Here is a 15256-nt window from a genome sequence, read left to right on the forward strand (position 1 = left end):
TTATAACCCTGAGAAAATAAAGCCCTTAAGGCCCCAGACCCATTTTAACAAAGAAAAGCCCTTGCCCTTTCTTAAATAACTTCTTTTCCCATCTTTGTAAACTCATTCCCTTGAGGGCCAAATTCTGTGAATCGGAATTGATGAAAAGAGAATGGAAAGAAAAAAAAAAAAGGCAAGAAAAGAAACAAAACACTCACAACTTAAGATTTGGCTCAATTATATATTTGCCAGGTATTTTATTTTTTCTAAAAACAATAGAAAAAATCAACTTTAAAAAGGAAAATGTACTTAAATAAAAAAAAATTATGGTTTATAATACATGGTTTGAATTCTTGTATAACTGCTATAAACGTTTTATTAAAGTTATTTACATTTAATGGACATATTTACATGGGGAAGTGGGGTAAACTTTACGATTTTTTAAAAACAATTCTTAAATACAAATCTGTTAAGGGAAAAAAAAAGATAGCAAGCATAAAAAAAAGTTCTTTTATGCCCAAAGTTCCATTTGAGGCAGTTTACATTATGGCTAAACCTTTCAATCCTAAGGCTTAGCCAAGGTTGTGAGGTTGCACTTGAACATGCATTTGAAAAAAGTTCAGATATGAGGAGCTGCTACAGTTCTGTCAGAAGGAACCTTTTCCCTTACTTTCTCTTAGTAACAAATGAGAATTCATGACCAATTCCAGTTCCTCCCTCCAATAGGTGGACTTAGGCACCAGAGTTCCTTAGCTGTTCCAGTTTGTGTTTCAACTGCTCTCGCCGCTTCCGCAACAAGTCCTTTTCTGAAATGAGCTTCTGCTCCTCTGTTTGGACCGACAGGATGTACGCGGTGGCTTTTTTAAGGATGACTACCTTGGGGGCCTTTTCATTGTTTTCCAACTCCGGGATCTGGTCACGCAGGGCAAAAAAGCTCCGTTTCAGCTCATTTCTCCTCTGGCGTTCTAAGACGTTGTGTGTCCGCCTCTTGTCATTCTCCTCTGTGTCCGAAGACCTGGGGCTGACACATTTGCGGTTGTTGATCTGTTTCAGGACTCTGCCACTGTCCAACTTAGCCCTCTTGGCGGCCGGATAGTCCTTCCTGGTGGAGGGGGGCGCTGCGTAATTGTGCTGATGGGTGGACACATGGCATCTCTTAAGGACCAGCGGGCTGTGAGGAGGTTTGCTGTGGCTTCCCGCCGAGGGTGACCCCGATTCTGACCTTTTGGCAGGGGGCTGCCTTTTTTCCACAGAAACAACATCAATTTCTTCTTCATCCTCTTGTTCTTCCTCTTTAAGAAAGAAAATAGAAACCACCCGGTTAGCCACGTTTCCTTAAAGCAATCAGTGACCAGATTAAATGAATGCTGTGTAACTATAAGGCATTATTATGTGAGAAAGAGCCCTGGCACCCAGTTATCCGCAGAGGACAAACTAGCCAACCGACCCTGCTCTTCTTGCCACGAAGGCCCGAGTCAGAAAGGGAGAATGACAGCTAGCTTTTTACGGCACGGACAAGGAAATTACAATTTACCAGGATAACACATTGATGCCAATTCTTACCTAAGACTTAATGAGGCTTTGGACACACCCAAAGCAAAGCACATTCCCAAGCACCTCCTCTTTTTTTATTTTTTTTTATTTTTAAGGGATTTTACCAAGAACACTTCAGGTGTTGCAAATGAGAGCTTCAAATCTCTTGGTAGGACTTTAGCAACTCCCTATTTTACCGGAAGTACAAAAAGAAAAAAAAATTCCCGCGGCTTTGCCAAAAGTTCTATGGGTGGGGGAAGGAAAAAAAAAAAAGAGTCCAATTTTGGCAAGGATTTGCTTTTAAGTGTTCAGAACAGGCTGAACAGATCCCAGCTCCTCAGGCCGTTGGCTCTTAGGGCACTTTCACTAGTTCCCAGCACCCCGTGGGGAGGCTGCTCTGCCTCTGTCCACGGCCCAGGTTCATTTTTCCGTGGATCTGTGGTCCACGAAATCCCACCAGCTTCTCGGGAGGCAATTCATTCACTCTCAGAGATCAAACCTCTCTTATCCCCCTTCACACACACCCTCACCGCCCACCCCGGGGCAATTAAAATGCTTAAGAAAAGTAAGAGGGAGTGGATGGAGTTGCAAGATAAGCCAGAAGATTTAAAAACCCAAATGAAATTCCTAAGGGGAGGGAGAGGGAGGAGGGGGCTGGCTACGGGGGGGGGGGCAGTCTTAGAAGGGATGGGAGGGAACCCTAAAGCCCTGTGTTCCGGTATGGTGAGCTCCCAGATGCCTCCAGATCTAACATTTCCCTTCCCAAACGTGAGAAAAGAAAAAAAAAAAAAAGGTTGGGTCAACTGAAGTGGCCAGCTGAATAAGCCGCCCCGGGAAAATCATTAAGAGACCCAGTCGCCCCCTGTGACAGGCCGGGAGGGGCACAGCTTACCCGAGTCGCTGCTGGTGGTGGGCGGTGTCTCCTCGTGGAGCGCCAGGGGCTCGGGACTGGCCCGCGGGGAGGACTCGGCCGAGGAGAGCAGAGAGTCCGAGGACGGGGAGAAGGCGGTGGAGTCCGGGGAGGCGCAGGGCTTGGGCGAGCTGCTGTCGTTTAGCGGGTAGGGGAAGACCACGGAGGGGTCGATGCACTCGGAGGCGGCGGCGCTCAGGTCCTGCAGGTACAGGCTGGAGGTGGAGCAGCCGCCGGGCCCGCGGGCGGGGCTCCGGCTGCCGCTGTCTTTGCGCGCAGCCTGGTAGGAGGCCAGCTTCTCGGAGACGAGCTTGGCGGCGGCCGAGAAGCCGCTCCACATGCAGTCCTGGATGATGATGTTTTTGATGAAGGTCTCGTCGTCCGGGTCGCAGATGAAGCTCTGGTTCACCATGTCCCCTCCCAGCAGCTCGGTCACCATCTCCAACTGGTCGGCCGTGGAAAAGCTGCCGCCGCCGCCGTCGTCGTCCCCTCTGGGGGAGAAGGACGCGACTGCAACGTAGGAGGGCGAGCAGAGCCCCGAGCGGCGGCTCGGGGACAGCGGCGGGGTGGGCAGCAGCTCGAATTTCTTCCAGATATCCTCGCTGGGCGCCGGCGGCTGCAGCTCGCTCTGCTGCTGCTGCTGGTAGAAGTTCTCCTCCTCGTCGCAATAGAAATAAGGCTGTACCGAGTCGTAGTCGAGGTCATAGTTCCTGTTGGCGAAGCTGACGTTGAGGGGCATCGCGGCAGCCTGCTGAGGGGGGCACACAAAGGGGGGGCGGTCGTGAGTTAAGAGGGTCTGGGTGGGTGCCGCAGCCCCGCGCAGCGCGCGCCCCAACGCCGAACCGCGCGCGCTCCCCTTCGAGCGCTAGCCCCAGAGGGGGCCGGTGGCGGGGAAGGGCACCCTCTCACCATCTCCAGGTGGCCTCCTGCTAGCTGGGACACACACTTGGTGAACCAGCTGCGGAGCGCCCGCGGAGCTTGCGTTCCCCTCCCCCCACCCACCTCCGCCCCGGTGCCGGGAGCGCCAAGCACGGGAGTCCGCCCCGCCGCCGCCGAGCAATCGAAATTGGTTTTGGCCTCCTTAAGTGGCCGGGGGAGGCGGCAGCGGGGAACACAATCCGCAAAACCCGAAGGAGCAAAGTTTTGCGCCACCTGAAGGAGAAGGCGAGAGGCGGCGCGGCGGGAGCGGCGAGAGCGGCGGGAGCGGCGGCGCGCGGCCCCCTCCCGCGCCGGGCCCCTCCGCGCCGCGCCCGTTCCCACTCGCGCCCTCGCCGCGCTCCTTCCCCCGCGGGCGCCGCCGCCCCTCCCAACCCCCCTCCCCGCCGCCCGTCCATCCCCACCCCCAGCGCGCCCCCCTTCCTTCCTCCGCCGGCTTTTCTCCGTGTCTCTCGCCGGCTGGTGGGGCGAGCCTAGCCGCCGGCCTTAACACTTCCCCCCATAAATAAAAGGGGGGTGTTAGATAATAACAGGGGCACCTCCCTTCAACACCCAATACGGCGACGCAACTGCGCCAGAGCCCCTGCTGCGATCCCGCGCCCGGAGCCGGGCGTCTTCCCCTCACCAGCCGAGGGTAGCAGCTGTTCTGGAAGAGCCCCGAGCCCCGCTCCTTGCCGTCCCTCCGCATCTCAGGGGCGCGGGGACACCAGGGGCGGCGGCGGGGAGAGCCAAGGATGGGTGCGGAGATTCGCCCTCGTTTCCCCCAAGTCCATGATTCCAGGAGAATCGGACACATCCCTGCCCAACCTCCCTTTCCCTGGTCCCTGCGCCTCCCCAACACCCGGTCCCCAGACAGTCCCTCGGAAGCCCAAGATCCCTAATTTTATTAATCTTCTAAAAAGCCAAATGCCAACTTCTTAAAAGGAGCAGGGGGTGAATGGGAAACGCCGCGGGGATCGGCGGGCGAGACGCGCCGCAGTGTCTGTCTCCGGCTGTCAGAAATGCGGTAAGACGGAAATTTAAATGCCCTTTCCGAGACGCGGAAAAGTCAGCGGCTGCGGAGCTCTCTGGCTCCCACACACAATTTGTAATTCTTACTCCCAGGAGCTCAGGATGCACAGGGCTCTCTGCCCACCGCGAAGCACAGCAACCCCCCTCCCTCCAAAAAAGCAAAAGCAATTAGTGCAATAAAGCAGGAATGTCCAGCTGGTCGGGGGCAGCGTCAGTATACATAAGCAAAAATCTCTAAAGACGAGTTTTAGAAACGCACCCGTCGTCCCTCTGCTTTCTCCCCTCCCATCTTGACAAGCCGCTCTCCCCCATCTAGTTCTGGTTCGTCCTCACCCCACCCCGAGCTACCACAACTACTCTGAGAAAAGTGTCAATAGCGCAGGAATGGCTGAGACGACACCCCAATTCGGGCATTCGACTCCGACTCGTCGCGACATTGCATTAAGGCGGTAGGGAAAATAAATGAGAACACAAATAGATCCGGGTGCTTACCGGGTTTTCCACTATGCGAAGGAAATCCAGCGTCCAAAAAGCCGCGAGGAGCGCCTTTCGGAGGAGCCTGTCGCGGGCAGCGGAGGGGAGAAGTGTCTCCCCAAATAGGCAGAATAGCCTCTCCGCGGCCGGAGAGTCGCGCTCTCGCTCGCGTCTTGTAAGTTCCAGGAGCAAGTGTCAGCCCGCGGCAACGGGCAAAGTTTCGTGGGGGCGCTGGGGGTTGCGCCCCGCTGGCACGGGTCGACGGGCCGGGTGGGGTGGGGGCGGCTGGGCAGGAGGCGAAGCCCCCTTTCCCTCCGGATCTCCCTTCCCCGGGCGCCCGGAGCGCCACTCGGCTCGCTCGGCTCGCTCGGCTCGCTCTGCTCTTCCACCCTAGCGGGCGCGCCCACTCGCTCCCTCTGTCTCTCGCTGGGATTACTACAGCGAGTCGGATAAAGCCCGAAAAACCGGGTTTTATATTGCTAGGCACGATCCCGCCTCCCTCTGTTCTCTTTTTCCCGCCAAGCTCTGAATAGCCCTGCCCTTCCCGAGGCCGGCGGGGAGCCAGGCGGCGGCCGGGGCGCAATGACGGCGGCGGCGGCGGCAGCAGCAGCAACGGCAGCTCGGAGAAGCGCAGCTCGGGGGGTCCTCGGCCCCGCAGACCCTCGCATATAAAGGGCCGGTGGGCGGAGATTCGCGAGAGAGGATCTTTTTTCTCTCTCCCCCCGCCCTCCGCTTTGGGAACCGAGGAGGGGCGATACCGCGGAGGGAGGGACGGGGGTGGGGGAGCGGGGAGGAGATTCAGTCCTTTCGGCCTGGCACTCCAGTGCGCGGAGCTCTCGGATGTAAACAGTCAGAGCACAGCTTGAATTAACTGCGCGCTCCTACCATTTTCTTTCGCTCCCGCTCAAACCCTCTCCCTTTCTCCGTTGCTCCTCTGGCGCAGCACTCGGTTTGACAAACCGCATACTTGTCCTGCGCGCTTAAATCATCGCAGGCGGAACAGCTGAGGCTTCCACACAGAATACAGCGTGTACCCACCGCCCCGCCACGCACGTCCCGGGCGGACGGGCGCCTCCCGAAGGCTGGGGACAGGGCAGCGTTTGGAAAATCAGTCCTACGAAGAACGGGAGGGAAGCAGGGGTATTTATGGGCGCGCGCTCTGAGTGTGTGGGGTGTTAAGTGTCGATGGGGATAAGTGGTAAGAGATACAAGGAAGACGATGGTGCCTGGAATATTAAAATAACTGAGGAACCCACTGCCACGTATACTTGGAGAGTGCGTTATGAATAAACACCCACTGCATTTGTCGGCGGTGTTATGCCTTATATGCCTACGGCTACCTATCGCGATTGGGCACCTTCCACCCCCAATGAATCCCTCAATTTGCTGCCTAGGCAGCAGACACCCACGCCCCCGCAGGCCTCCAGGGGGATCCGCGGGAGCCGGCTGTTCCCCCCAGGACGCGCTAATCCCTGAGATCTTCCCTGCGTGCTCCCGAACTGGATTTAGGGAGGAGCGCGGTTGCGGGTGCGCGCGGCGGGGACCCTCCCCTCCCGCTTTACCCCAGTCTGCACCCGCATCGCACCCCCACGCCTCTCACTCGGAGTTCCCAATTCCGCATCCAGGTTTCAGAAAAGAGACAAATCCTCTTTGCGCCCCGTGGCGCCGGTTTGCACCAGTCTGGGGTTCCCAGGTTTGGGGGAAATCAAAGGCGCTAGACGCGAGAATTTTTTTGGGGGGGGGGGTAAGCCTCGGGACGGGAGTTCCCAGAAGGCGGGGGAGGAGGCGAGCTGGAGGACCCTGCTTCGGGAGTTTGCAGAGACCCTGGTGAAGAAGACCGTTAACTCTTTCCTCTTCGGGCAAACCGGATATTTACTTCCTTTCTGGGTCTTCTTTCCACTTTATTATTGGAATCGAGATTATGCACAAAATAAAATTTAAAAAATGCATCGATTCTTATCAAAGTAGAGGAGTCAAATATTACTTCCGTGCCTTTTTGGTGGGTCTTGGGCCAATTAAACATTGGCCAAATTTCAAGCATTAATTTCCTAGTTCACTGACTCTAAATTTTTTTCTGAACACCACAGTGTTCAGTGAAGTGCTTAGGTATAATCCGCGCACATCTATATACATTTCTTGTACACATTCAACCCAGAATGTTGCCCAACACAACACATTTATTCGCTCCCTAAGTAAATCTATATTTAAGATATAATGCATATTCCCTCGGGATTTGCTATTTTGCATTACAGTGAGGCATTAAAAACAAAGGCAATCTCCCCACCGTGGTCCTTGACCCGAAAGCATTTTAAGTAAACTTTTCCTTACCCGCCCTCCCCATTCCAAACAGAAGAAAATCCGGGGGGGGGGGAGGAGAAGATCTTGCAGAGCATGTTTGAGATAAATTATTACCCGTTGAGTTTGCAGCTCAGCGTTCAATTGTTAAGTGAGTAGCAACTTCCTCCAAATCAAGCGCACAGCGCAATTCGTCTTTAAGGGTTGCAAATTACTCCAGCCTCTGGGCCTTTGCCGCAAACGCTGGGAAGCGACCAATCCCTAGTCAAGGTTTTGCTGCAAAGCGTCTTTTCCCCGCCCCCCTCCCGAGGCTGCACCCACGCTGGGGTTTGCGAAAGTAAAGTAAGTGTGCCCTCTACTGGCAGCCGAGATCACCGCGTCCGGATGCCAACTGAGGGAGGGAGGTTGGTGGGGGCAGGGGCGTCCGGCGCGCGGGGGTTTCCTGCGGGGTGAAGGATGTGGTGGCTCCTTAAAACGAGTTTCCAGCTCCCTCCTTACCAACTCTTTCAGGCCCGCTGCAACGGAGAGGAAGGAAGAGGAATTACTGGAAGGAAAAGTGGCTCGGAGGCGGCTATTCGATCGCAGAAGCAGTGGTGAAAATAAATCCATCACTACTTATCGACAATAAATTATCACCCCATGGAGAACTGATGCTATTTATGGAAAACACGGAATAATTAACAAGTACAGACACGAAAAAAAGGTCCAACGAAACTCTGAAGCAGCAAAACAAGCTTTAGCCCGCATGTCTTAGAAAGCCATCGTCTCCTAACCATCGAGTTTTTTAAAGCAAGATCTTGGATTCATTGGGGAAGGCCAGGCGCAGTGAAGGGGAGCGGTATTTGTGTTTTATTATTATTTAAAAAAAATTTTTTTCCCCTCCCAAACAGGGCTGGTGAACAATAGCCAGATGTTTTGATAGTGATGGGGCAGGGGCATTTGAGATCCCACTGGAAAAGAGTATAAGAGAACATTTTGTTAAAAAGTTTTCATCCCGAAACAACTCGGTAGTAAAGGTTGCAGTAAATGTGAAGGGAACTGACATTGCATGTTTCGGGGGTGTGACTATCTCAATAGTCTTTTTATGATGAGAAGGATGCTTTGACAGTGTCTGATCACCTAAGTATATCCTCAGGAAATTTGGCAACAGGAGATCCTTCCTGCAAGAGGCCTCTTAGGGTAGTTTCCCAGGAATCTGGCACTTTGGGCTTTGCTCTGCTGGAGGCTAACTGACTGCACTCCACAGGACACACAAAACAAAAACAACAAAACCCCAAACCGTCCAACCTAATCAAACAGCAACAGCAAAAGTAAGTTTAGCGTGACCTCAGAGGGTAGTTTTGGAAAGCTATTGAAGATGGCACATATGCCCTATCTTAATGTCAGACAACTGAATTATGCCAGCCTGGTGTGGGACCGTTGAGGATGTGTGAACCCCAGGCAGATATGCTGCTTGTGGCTTCAGGACTCAACCACACTCTCCCCCAGGTTGGTGATATCACCTGGGGTGTTACTTTCAAGTAGCAGCTTGGCGTTGTGGGGGTCATCCCATTTTACAGCCAAGGAAACAGAAAATCAGATCTCCACCAGGCTCAGGGACTCCACTGTCTTTAAAAAATTTTTAAGAACCACTTGACCTAGAGTAGACATTGCTGGGTTGAACATGGCTGGGGAGATTAAAACGAATAATATCTTTGCAGATGACCAAAGTGGTGTGTGCTCACTGTGAAGGGAAAATTGTAAAACAGAAAAATAAAGGAATCAGAGAACGGAAAGAGTTTGTAGTCCTGATCACCCAGAGATAGATGTTGGGGCTTACCTTTTAAGGACACTGTTTAAGGGACAGCTTTGGTCTTTCTACATCCTTTTGGAAGTTAGTAGTAGGTGTCGGCTGACCAAGCATTCCTGGTTTGCTGGTCTAGGAACACTCTAAGGCTGTGTCTCTCCTGTTTTAGGGTGTTGTTGGGGTTCTAAGAAGTGGGTCTCCAGAAGGGCAGCTCTGTTATCACCCACAGGGTTGGGACTCCAGGTGAACAGTCCAGTGAGATTTGTCTCCCGGAAGAGAACAGTGTGTCACTGCAGGAACATTCTTCCCTCCAGGATGGTACAAATAAGAATCATTAATTCTCACAAACGCATATTCTCACAATGACTTTGTGGGTGCCACTTTTAGGCTTAGGAAAAAAGAAGTGTGCAGAAAGAATGAGCAATTTGATCCAACTTTCTCCACTCTTTCCAGAGACGCAAAAAGAGACATTCAGAATGTGTGACTTACATAACACCAGTCCCCATCTCCCCTCTTCTTTGAATATCTCTTCCCCCACCCCTCAAAAAGTTTCCTACCCAGTAAGTTGATCTTTGACAGATAAGAGCAGTGACTAATATAGATAGAAACTGGACCCTGGTGATCCAACCAGCTTCAATGTGGGGGTGAGACAGAACTCCCCTTCCTCCCTCCCCCAGGAAGGCTGGCTTGTAATTTCAAAACCCCTTGAAGTCATATGGGGCCCGTCAAGGAGGGAGGAAAGAGGGGAAAATGATAAATCTGTATCTCCAGCAGAAAGATCATTTTGAAAGAAGGGCCATGAGACTCAAACCCAAGCCAGCCAGGGAACGTTGAAGGCAGGGAAGGTCTCACCAGCATTTGCATGCCAACCATGTGTCCCAGGGAGAGGAACCCTGGAAAGCTCTTCAGCAGACTAGCAGATGGAATCTGGCCAATCATTCATTTGTAGGAATGATAACAAAAAGGCAGTTGAAGAAAATCCTGGTGCATTTTAAAAAATGCATGTTTTTAAAAAATGTTGTTTCCCTCTCCCCACCCCTTAAAGCGACCGAGAAGGAAAAAAAAAGATGTTTTTAACTCAAAACCCTAGACCCTACATTCCCTGTGTTGCATTGAGTATATTTGGTTGCTCTTACCCACTGACTTCATATCCTTGCGGAGGGTCCTGGGCTCAACCCACTAAACGTTACTCTGGTCCTCTCCCCAGCGCGGCGTTCTTTTACTCCTCAGTCCTCTGCGAGGTTGCCTCCCTTTGTAGCTGCTGGAGTAGACAAATGGTTCCTTTGTTTAGCCTCTTCAAAGGCTCAGTTTATTGTTCTGTAAGTGCCAACCCCAAGCCAATCTCAGAAGTCTCCACACTTTGTCGCTCACTTGGCCCATTTTTGCTATGGTCCTTTTGGGCGACATCTGTCCCCAGGATGGACCCTAGCTGGGTGGGAGGTGGAAATGATTGTAAAGGACACTTGGGGGATGGGAGTGAGGAGTTTAGCTTCTTAATCTCTGACCTTCCTTTGGAAGCCGGTGGGGTTAAGAGCCTGTTCCTTTGATGGACTTGTAGAAATCCCAAACCAAGGCTTCTAACTTGCTGCGTGTAGCCCGCCCTTGCTTGTTCTCCTTTTTAGATTGTCTGTTCCTTCTGTAACTCCATTTGAAGGAGCTTTCTCGCGGGTACCTAGTGATCACCAAAGCCCATGACCTCTTTCCCATTTTCCCTCTTGCCTTCGCTGCTCTAAAGGGAAACTGATGGCTTTCGGAAATGATTGCTCTTGATTCTCGTAAAATGATGGTTCTTAACTGGAGGTGATTTTGCCCCCCCCTCCCCCGCCAGGGGATATTTGGCAAGGTCTGGAGACATTTTGAGTTGTTACAAAAGGGTGGGGCTTACTCCTGAGTGTCCCCAGATGGCCAGCACAGCTCGACCACAGAAAGGTGTCGGGCAGGTGTGTCAGGTTGAGAGTCCCTGACATACTGTGCTGAGGTCATTCCCACCTCGCCAACTTGTTCTTCCCTTTCTCTTGCTGGTGCTCTTCCTCCTACATGTAGCTACATGCCGCGGCTGGAATTCTCTTGCAAAGGACTCTCATTGTTTCTAGCTCAACACTCCATTTATCCTTATGCCCGGACTCCTTCTCTTCCGCGTTGGGAAGTCTTCAGTAGCTTCCGACGGCCGAAAGAGGGTTCGAGGCTCTGCCTCCTGGGCTTGGCGTTCCAGGCCCTCCTGCATCTGCTCTCTGCCTTCTCTTTCCCACCAATGCTGCACTTCAGAGAAACAGGTGATTTAGAGTCACTCTGAGTGACACGCAAGTTCCTACCTCAGAACTTTTGCTCAGGCCTTTCTTCCAGTCTTCCTTGCCGCTTCTTGATTTATCCAAGATCGACCCTTCCTCCAGGACCCGGAGAAAGCCATTTCTCTGTGGAGTCTCCCCTTACTACCCTCACCTGTGACCATCGGACAGAATCATGAAAGTTTGGAGCTGGAAGCAGTTTTGGAGACTTTCTAGTTAAGTAGTTTGGAAACACGAGCGTTTGTTCTCAGAGTGGGATCAAGGGGGCACCTGACAAAAAAGAGTCACAAGTCGGGGATCAAATCTGGCCCCAAAGTGAGGGATCAGTTAATCCTTTTAGAGAGAATGGATGCACCCCCTGTGCCACTGGGTAAGAAATCTAATGGGTAGAATTTTTTAATTACTTTTTGGTTATAGAAGAATCTAGCTTATGAGTGGAGGCTGGGGAGTCAGTTTGCCTGGGGGCCTATTCTGTCATGACCACTTGCTAAATCTAGCAAGTCCCATGACCTCCCGGAACCTCACTTTTCTCATCTGTAAAATGGGACTACAATCACTGTAGCACCTATCTTATTGAAGATGCTGTAAGAACTGAATGAGCTGGTGCATTTAGTACAGAGCCTTGTGCCTGGCCCACGCTTCGTGAATGTTCACAGTTGTTAGCGTGGATCCTTGATTTAGCAGAAAATTATTTATTGAGCTATTTTAAGTATAATGCGTCACTATTTCATGGTCCCCCACAGACAATTGCATAACATCTAGATCCTCTATCTCTTCATCAAGCATGAAAAATGGTGGGCTCAGAGAAGCCTGTCATTGGACAGAGGAGAAAGTGAGGTCTGGCATCACAAAGAGATTACCTGATGTTTGGGGACTAATTCCTGACCCACCCTCCTCTAGTCTCCAACTGCTACAGGACTTACTATTCCGAACGTGTGCCCTTTTATAGACCTGTCCATCCAGAAAGAGCAAAATTCTGGAAGCTCCGGAAGGCAGAATTATGCATTGTTCCTATTTAATACAAACGAAGGCATTGTGTGAGAATTTCCCTCCTTTGACTGAATTCCTCTGCTGTCCAGTGGCTGACCAACAGGGAGTGGTCCTGGCAGATGCAGAGTGCAAGGGAGTAGCTTGGTCCCTGGCTTGCTAAGGCTTGCGCTGAGATCTGCCTCTGCTTTCATGCCCTGGTGAGCTGGCCTGGACACTGGAAAAACTTCGCCTTCGAAGCATCAACCAACATTCAGATTTAGAAACTCTTGACTTCTAGCCCATGTTTCTTCCTATCAGATTTTAGTTTAAGGGTGGCTAACTCAGATGCTTATGGGAGCCTAGTGGGGAATGTAAATTAGGAACACAATAGGGAGTGGTGGGGACTGTGCCAAACTGGAGACCAAAGTTTGCCTGTGTGAGGCTGGCAGTGCTTTGCAACAACCTGCTAGTTGACCCCTTCAATAGGGGTCTTACAGTTTCTCAGGGAAGGTGGGAATTCAGGTTTTAAAATGTTGGCAACTAATTTTAAAAATTACATGTAGAAACAAAACATATCTGTGGGATGGATTCAACTCTCCGGCTGCCAGTCTGAGATCTCTGCTTTTAGGTTTTAGTGATCCAGCTAATAATCCAGCTGATGTGGGCTCTTCTAGGAGCTTTTCCTGATGGTTTCCCCCTTCCCTTGAGGGTATTAACCATCCCCTCATTCTTTCGTGATAGGGAATCTAACAGTTTACTACTTTGGTGGGTTTTCATGTTCCACTCCTTGACCAAAAGCTTCCAGGGGTCAAGGAAGATTGTGCTTTATTCACATTTGCATCTGTCAAGAAAGCCAACATGTTGCACTACTCTGGGGCTGCCATTCACAGAAGACGTGGGTCTACAGGGTCTAGCTAAGACAGTGCTGCCTGGTGCATGATAGGCCCCCAGCAAATAGAGGGAGCTTCCAAGAGGAGGCATACCCAGCCCAGCCCAGTTTTATTCAAAAGAGAGAGAAAAGCTTTGAGAATTCCTCCTTGCTTCAGTTCCACTGACAGGCAAGCCTTGTGTGCGCGTGTCCTGGATGACAGGTGAGACCCAAAATGGTTGGAGGGAGGGGGATGAAGACAGGAGCTAGCCCAGAGAAGTCGATTGGACTCACTGGCCAAAAAACAAAAGCAATAAAATAAAAACCAAACCAAAGTTCACAACAGCTTTAAACACCACCCCCTGTAGGTCTCTTTCCTCCCAATTTTATAAACCCACCCAGAGGAAAATCCACTAGAATTGAAGAGAGGAGGGAAGTGTGGGAAGATGGTGATGGGTACCAGGCCGAGAGAAGCTCACGGTGTCAGAGTTTTCCCATGGAAAGTGATGACCCTTTACAGGGTCATAAAATCAACGTAATTGGCAGTGATCAATATTATTCACAGAAATGGAGTAGCACAGAAAATAGCAAAGACATTGAAGAATGTTACCAAGGATGGCTTCCTGCATCCTCTCTCTCTTTCTTTTTTTTTTTTTAAAGATTTTATTTATTTATTTGACAGAGAGAGACAGAGCAAGAGAGGGAACACAAGCAGGGGGAGTGGGAGAGAGAGAAGCAGGCTTCCCGCCGAGCAGGGAGCCTGATGTGGGCCTCGATCCCAGGACCCTGGGATCATGACCTGAGCCGAAGGCAGACGCTTAACGACTGAGCCACGCAGGCGCCCCTCCTCTCTCTTTTTCTGTTTCTCTGTCTCTCTGTGTCTGAACTTGGCCATGATGCAAACTGCATCGTCGCTAACTGTGGGTTAACAATGTTAGACAGCCTCTGTAAGCTCTCCTTAAATCTCCGCAGTGACACTATGAGGTGTAGATTGGTATTCCGTTTTGTAGATGGGCAAAGGGAGGTGTTACAAAGACTTGCTCAGATTCATACAGAGAGTGGTAGAGATGGGTTGCAGCGCCAAGTGCTTCTGATTCCACGGCATTGCCGGGATCTGCTCTACTCTCAAGTTCGGGAGACCCTGGGACCAGGCACTTGTCATTTCTCTGCTGCTGAGGCTGCTGACCGGGGCAAGTTGCCTGTGGGAAATGCTGGAGGAAACAAATAGAGCACTTTACCTCTCACTGCTACCCCTTTCCATGGTGCATAATGGCAAAGACATTTGGGGGTCAAAGAGAACATGAGTGTCAAGACAATGAATTCATATAAATGGATGAGTCCTTGCCCTCTAAAGAGCTTGGTAAAGCCCACATTCTCTCTCTCTCTGCCTGGGAAATTCTGTAAGGCAGGTTAGCGACATTTTTGCTTGTGCAGTAGACTTTTATGTTGGTGAGGGGATGAGGGCAGAGCAAGGGCAGCGGTGGTGCACAGAGGGGAGAATGCAGCCCCGCAATCCTATAAACCCCGGCAGTCCTATGCATCCCCATGAGATTAGGGTCAAATGCTGACTTTGGATGTGAAGCCTTGGAAAAAGTACTTCACTGAAATGAGCCTCAGTTTCTCCAGTTTCTGTAGTGATGATAACCACCCCTTAGAATTATCCTGAAGGTTAAATGGGAACACGTGCCCTCAGAAACGATAGCTGCTTTGTTGTTAAGATGAGCAGTATTCTCTGCTTCAGAGTTTCCGATTTCTTCATTTTCTCAGGTTGGAACACTGTTGCCTCCCTCAGGGGCTTCTTCAGGGGGCCTGGGAGGGAATGTGTGGTCAGTTCCGAGCTGTGCATCTTGGTGGGCGTCTACGTGCACCCAGGAGGTCTTATGACTGGGGATGAAGCCCAGGCTGGTGACTCTGCTCATCACTCTGGTTGCACCCAGCCTCCAGTCTACAAGGTAAAGCGGACTCCTCTCTGTGCCCCTCAGTCCAAACCGATTGGGACCATCCATGCCTTTGGAAACCCTTGCCCGCTGTCTGGGAGTTCATCTTGGAATTGTTACCCTCACTCCTTCTCTGCAGGGAGGGAAGTAGAGGTTGGACACTGGCCAGGGAACTTCACAGGCCCAACAAAGAATTTCTTAAAAGGGTTGATTTGGTAATAGGCAAAGGGGAATTCCGTGGATAAATAATAATTTACGCAAGGAATGCTGTCT

At 51.2% G+C, this 15256-nt stretch overlaps 1 protein-coding gene across 5 annotated transcripts; it reads right to left on the reverse strand.

Annotated features, from left to right (window-relative positions):
* Positions 1-206: 206 nt before the first annotated feature.
* Positions 207-7343, reverse strand: MYC (MYC proto-oncogene, bHLH transcription factor). Of its 5 annotated transcripts, none has more exons than XM_028105652.2 (3): positions 7256-7343; positions 2405-3173; positions 207-1271 (listed from the first exon to the last, which is right to left on the reverse strand). In XM_028105652.2, exons 2-3 carry the CDS (start codon positions 3159-3161, stop codon positions 712-714), a joined length of 1317 nt encoding a protein of 438 aa, XP_027961453.1. In that variant the 5' UTR covers positions 3162-3173; positions 7256-7343; the 3' UTR covers positions 207-711. The 5 variants fall into 5 exon arrangements, with proteins under 5 accessions (XP_027961453.1, XP_027961456.1, XP_027961452.1 ...); XM_028105655.2 differs by lacking the exon at positions 7256-7343 and adding an exon at positions 4862-5038 and having other exon boundaries at positions 2405-3170; XM_028105651.2 differs by lacking the exon at positions 7256-7343 and adding an exon at positions 4862-5038.
* Positions 7344-15256: the final 7913 nt, after the last annotated feature.

This window comes from Eumetopias jubatus, unplaced genomic scaffold (assembly GCF_037043125.1).
Source record: "Eumetopias jubatus isolate StellerSeaLion01/CBP00866 unplaced genomic scaffold, mEumJub1_p1.0 scaffold_4, whole genome shotgun sequence".
NCBI classification, from domain to species: Eukaryota; Metazoa; Chordata; class Mammalia; order Carnivora; family Otariidae; genus Eumetopias; species Eumetopias jubatus.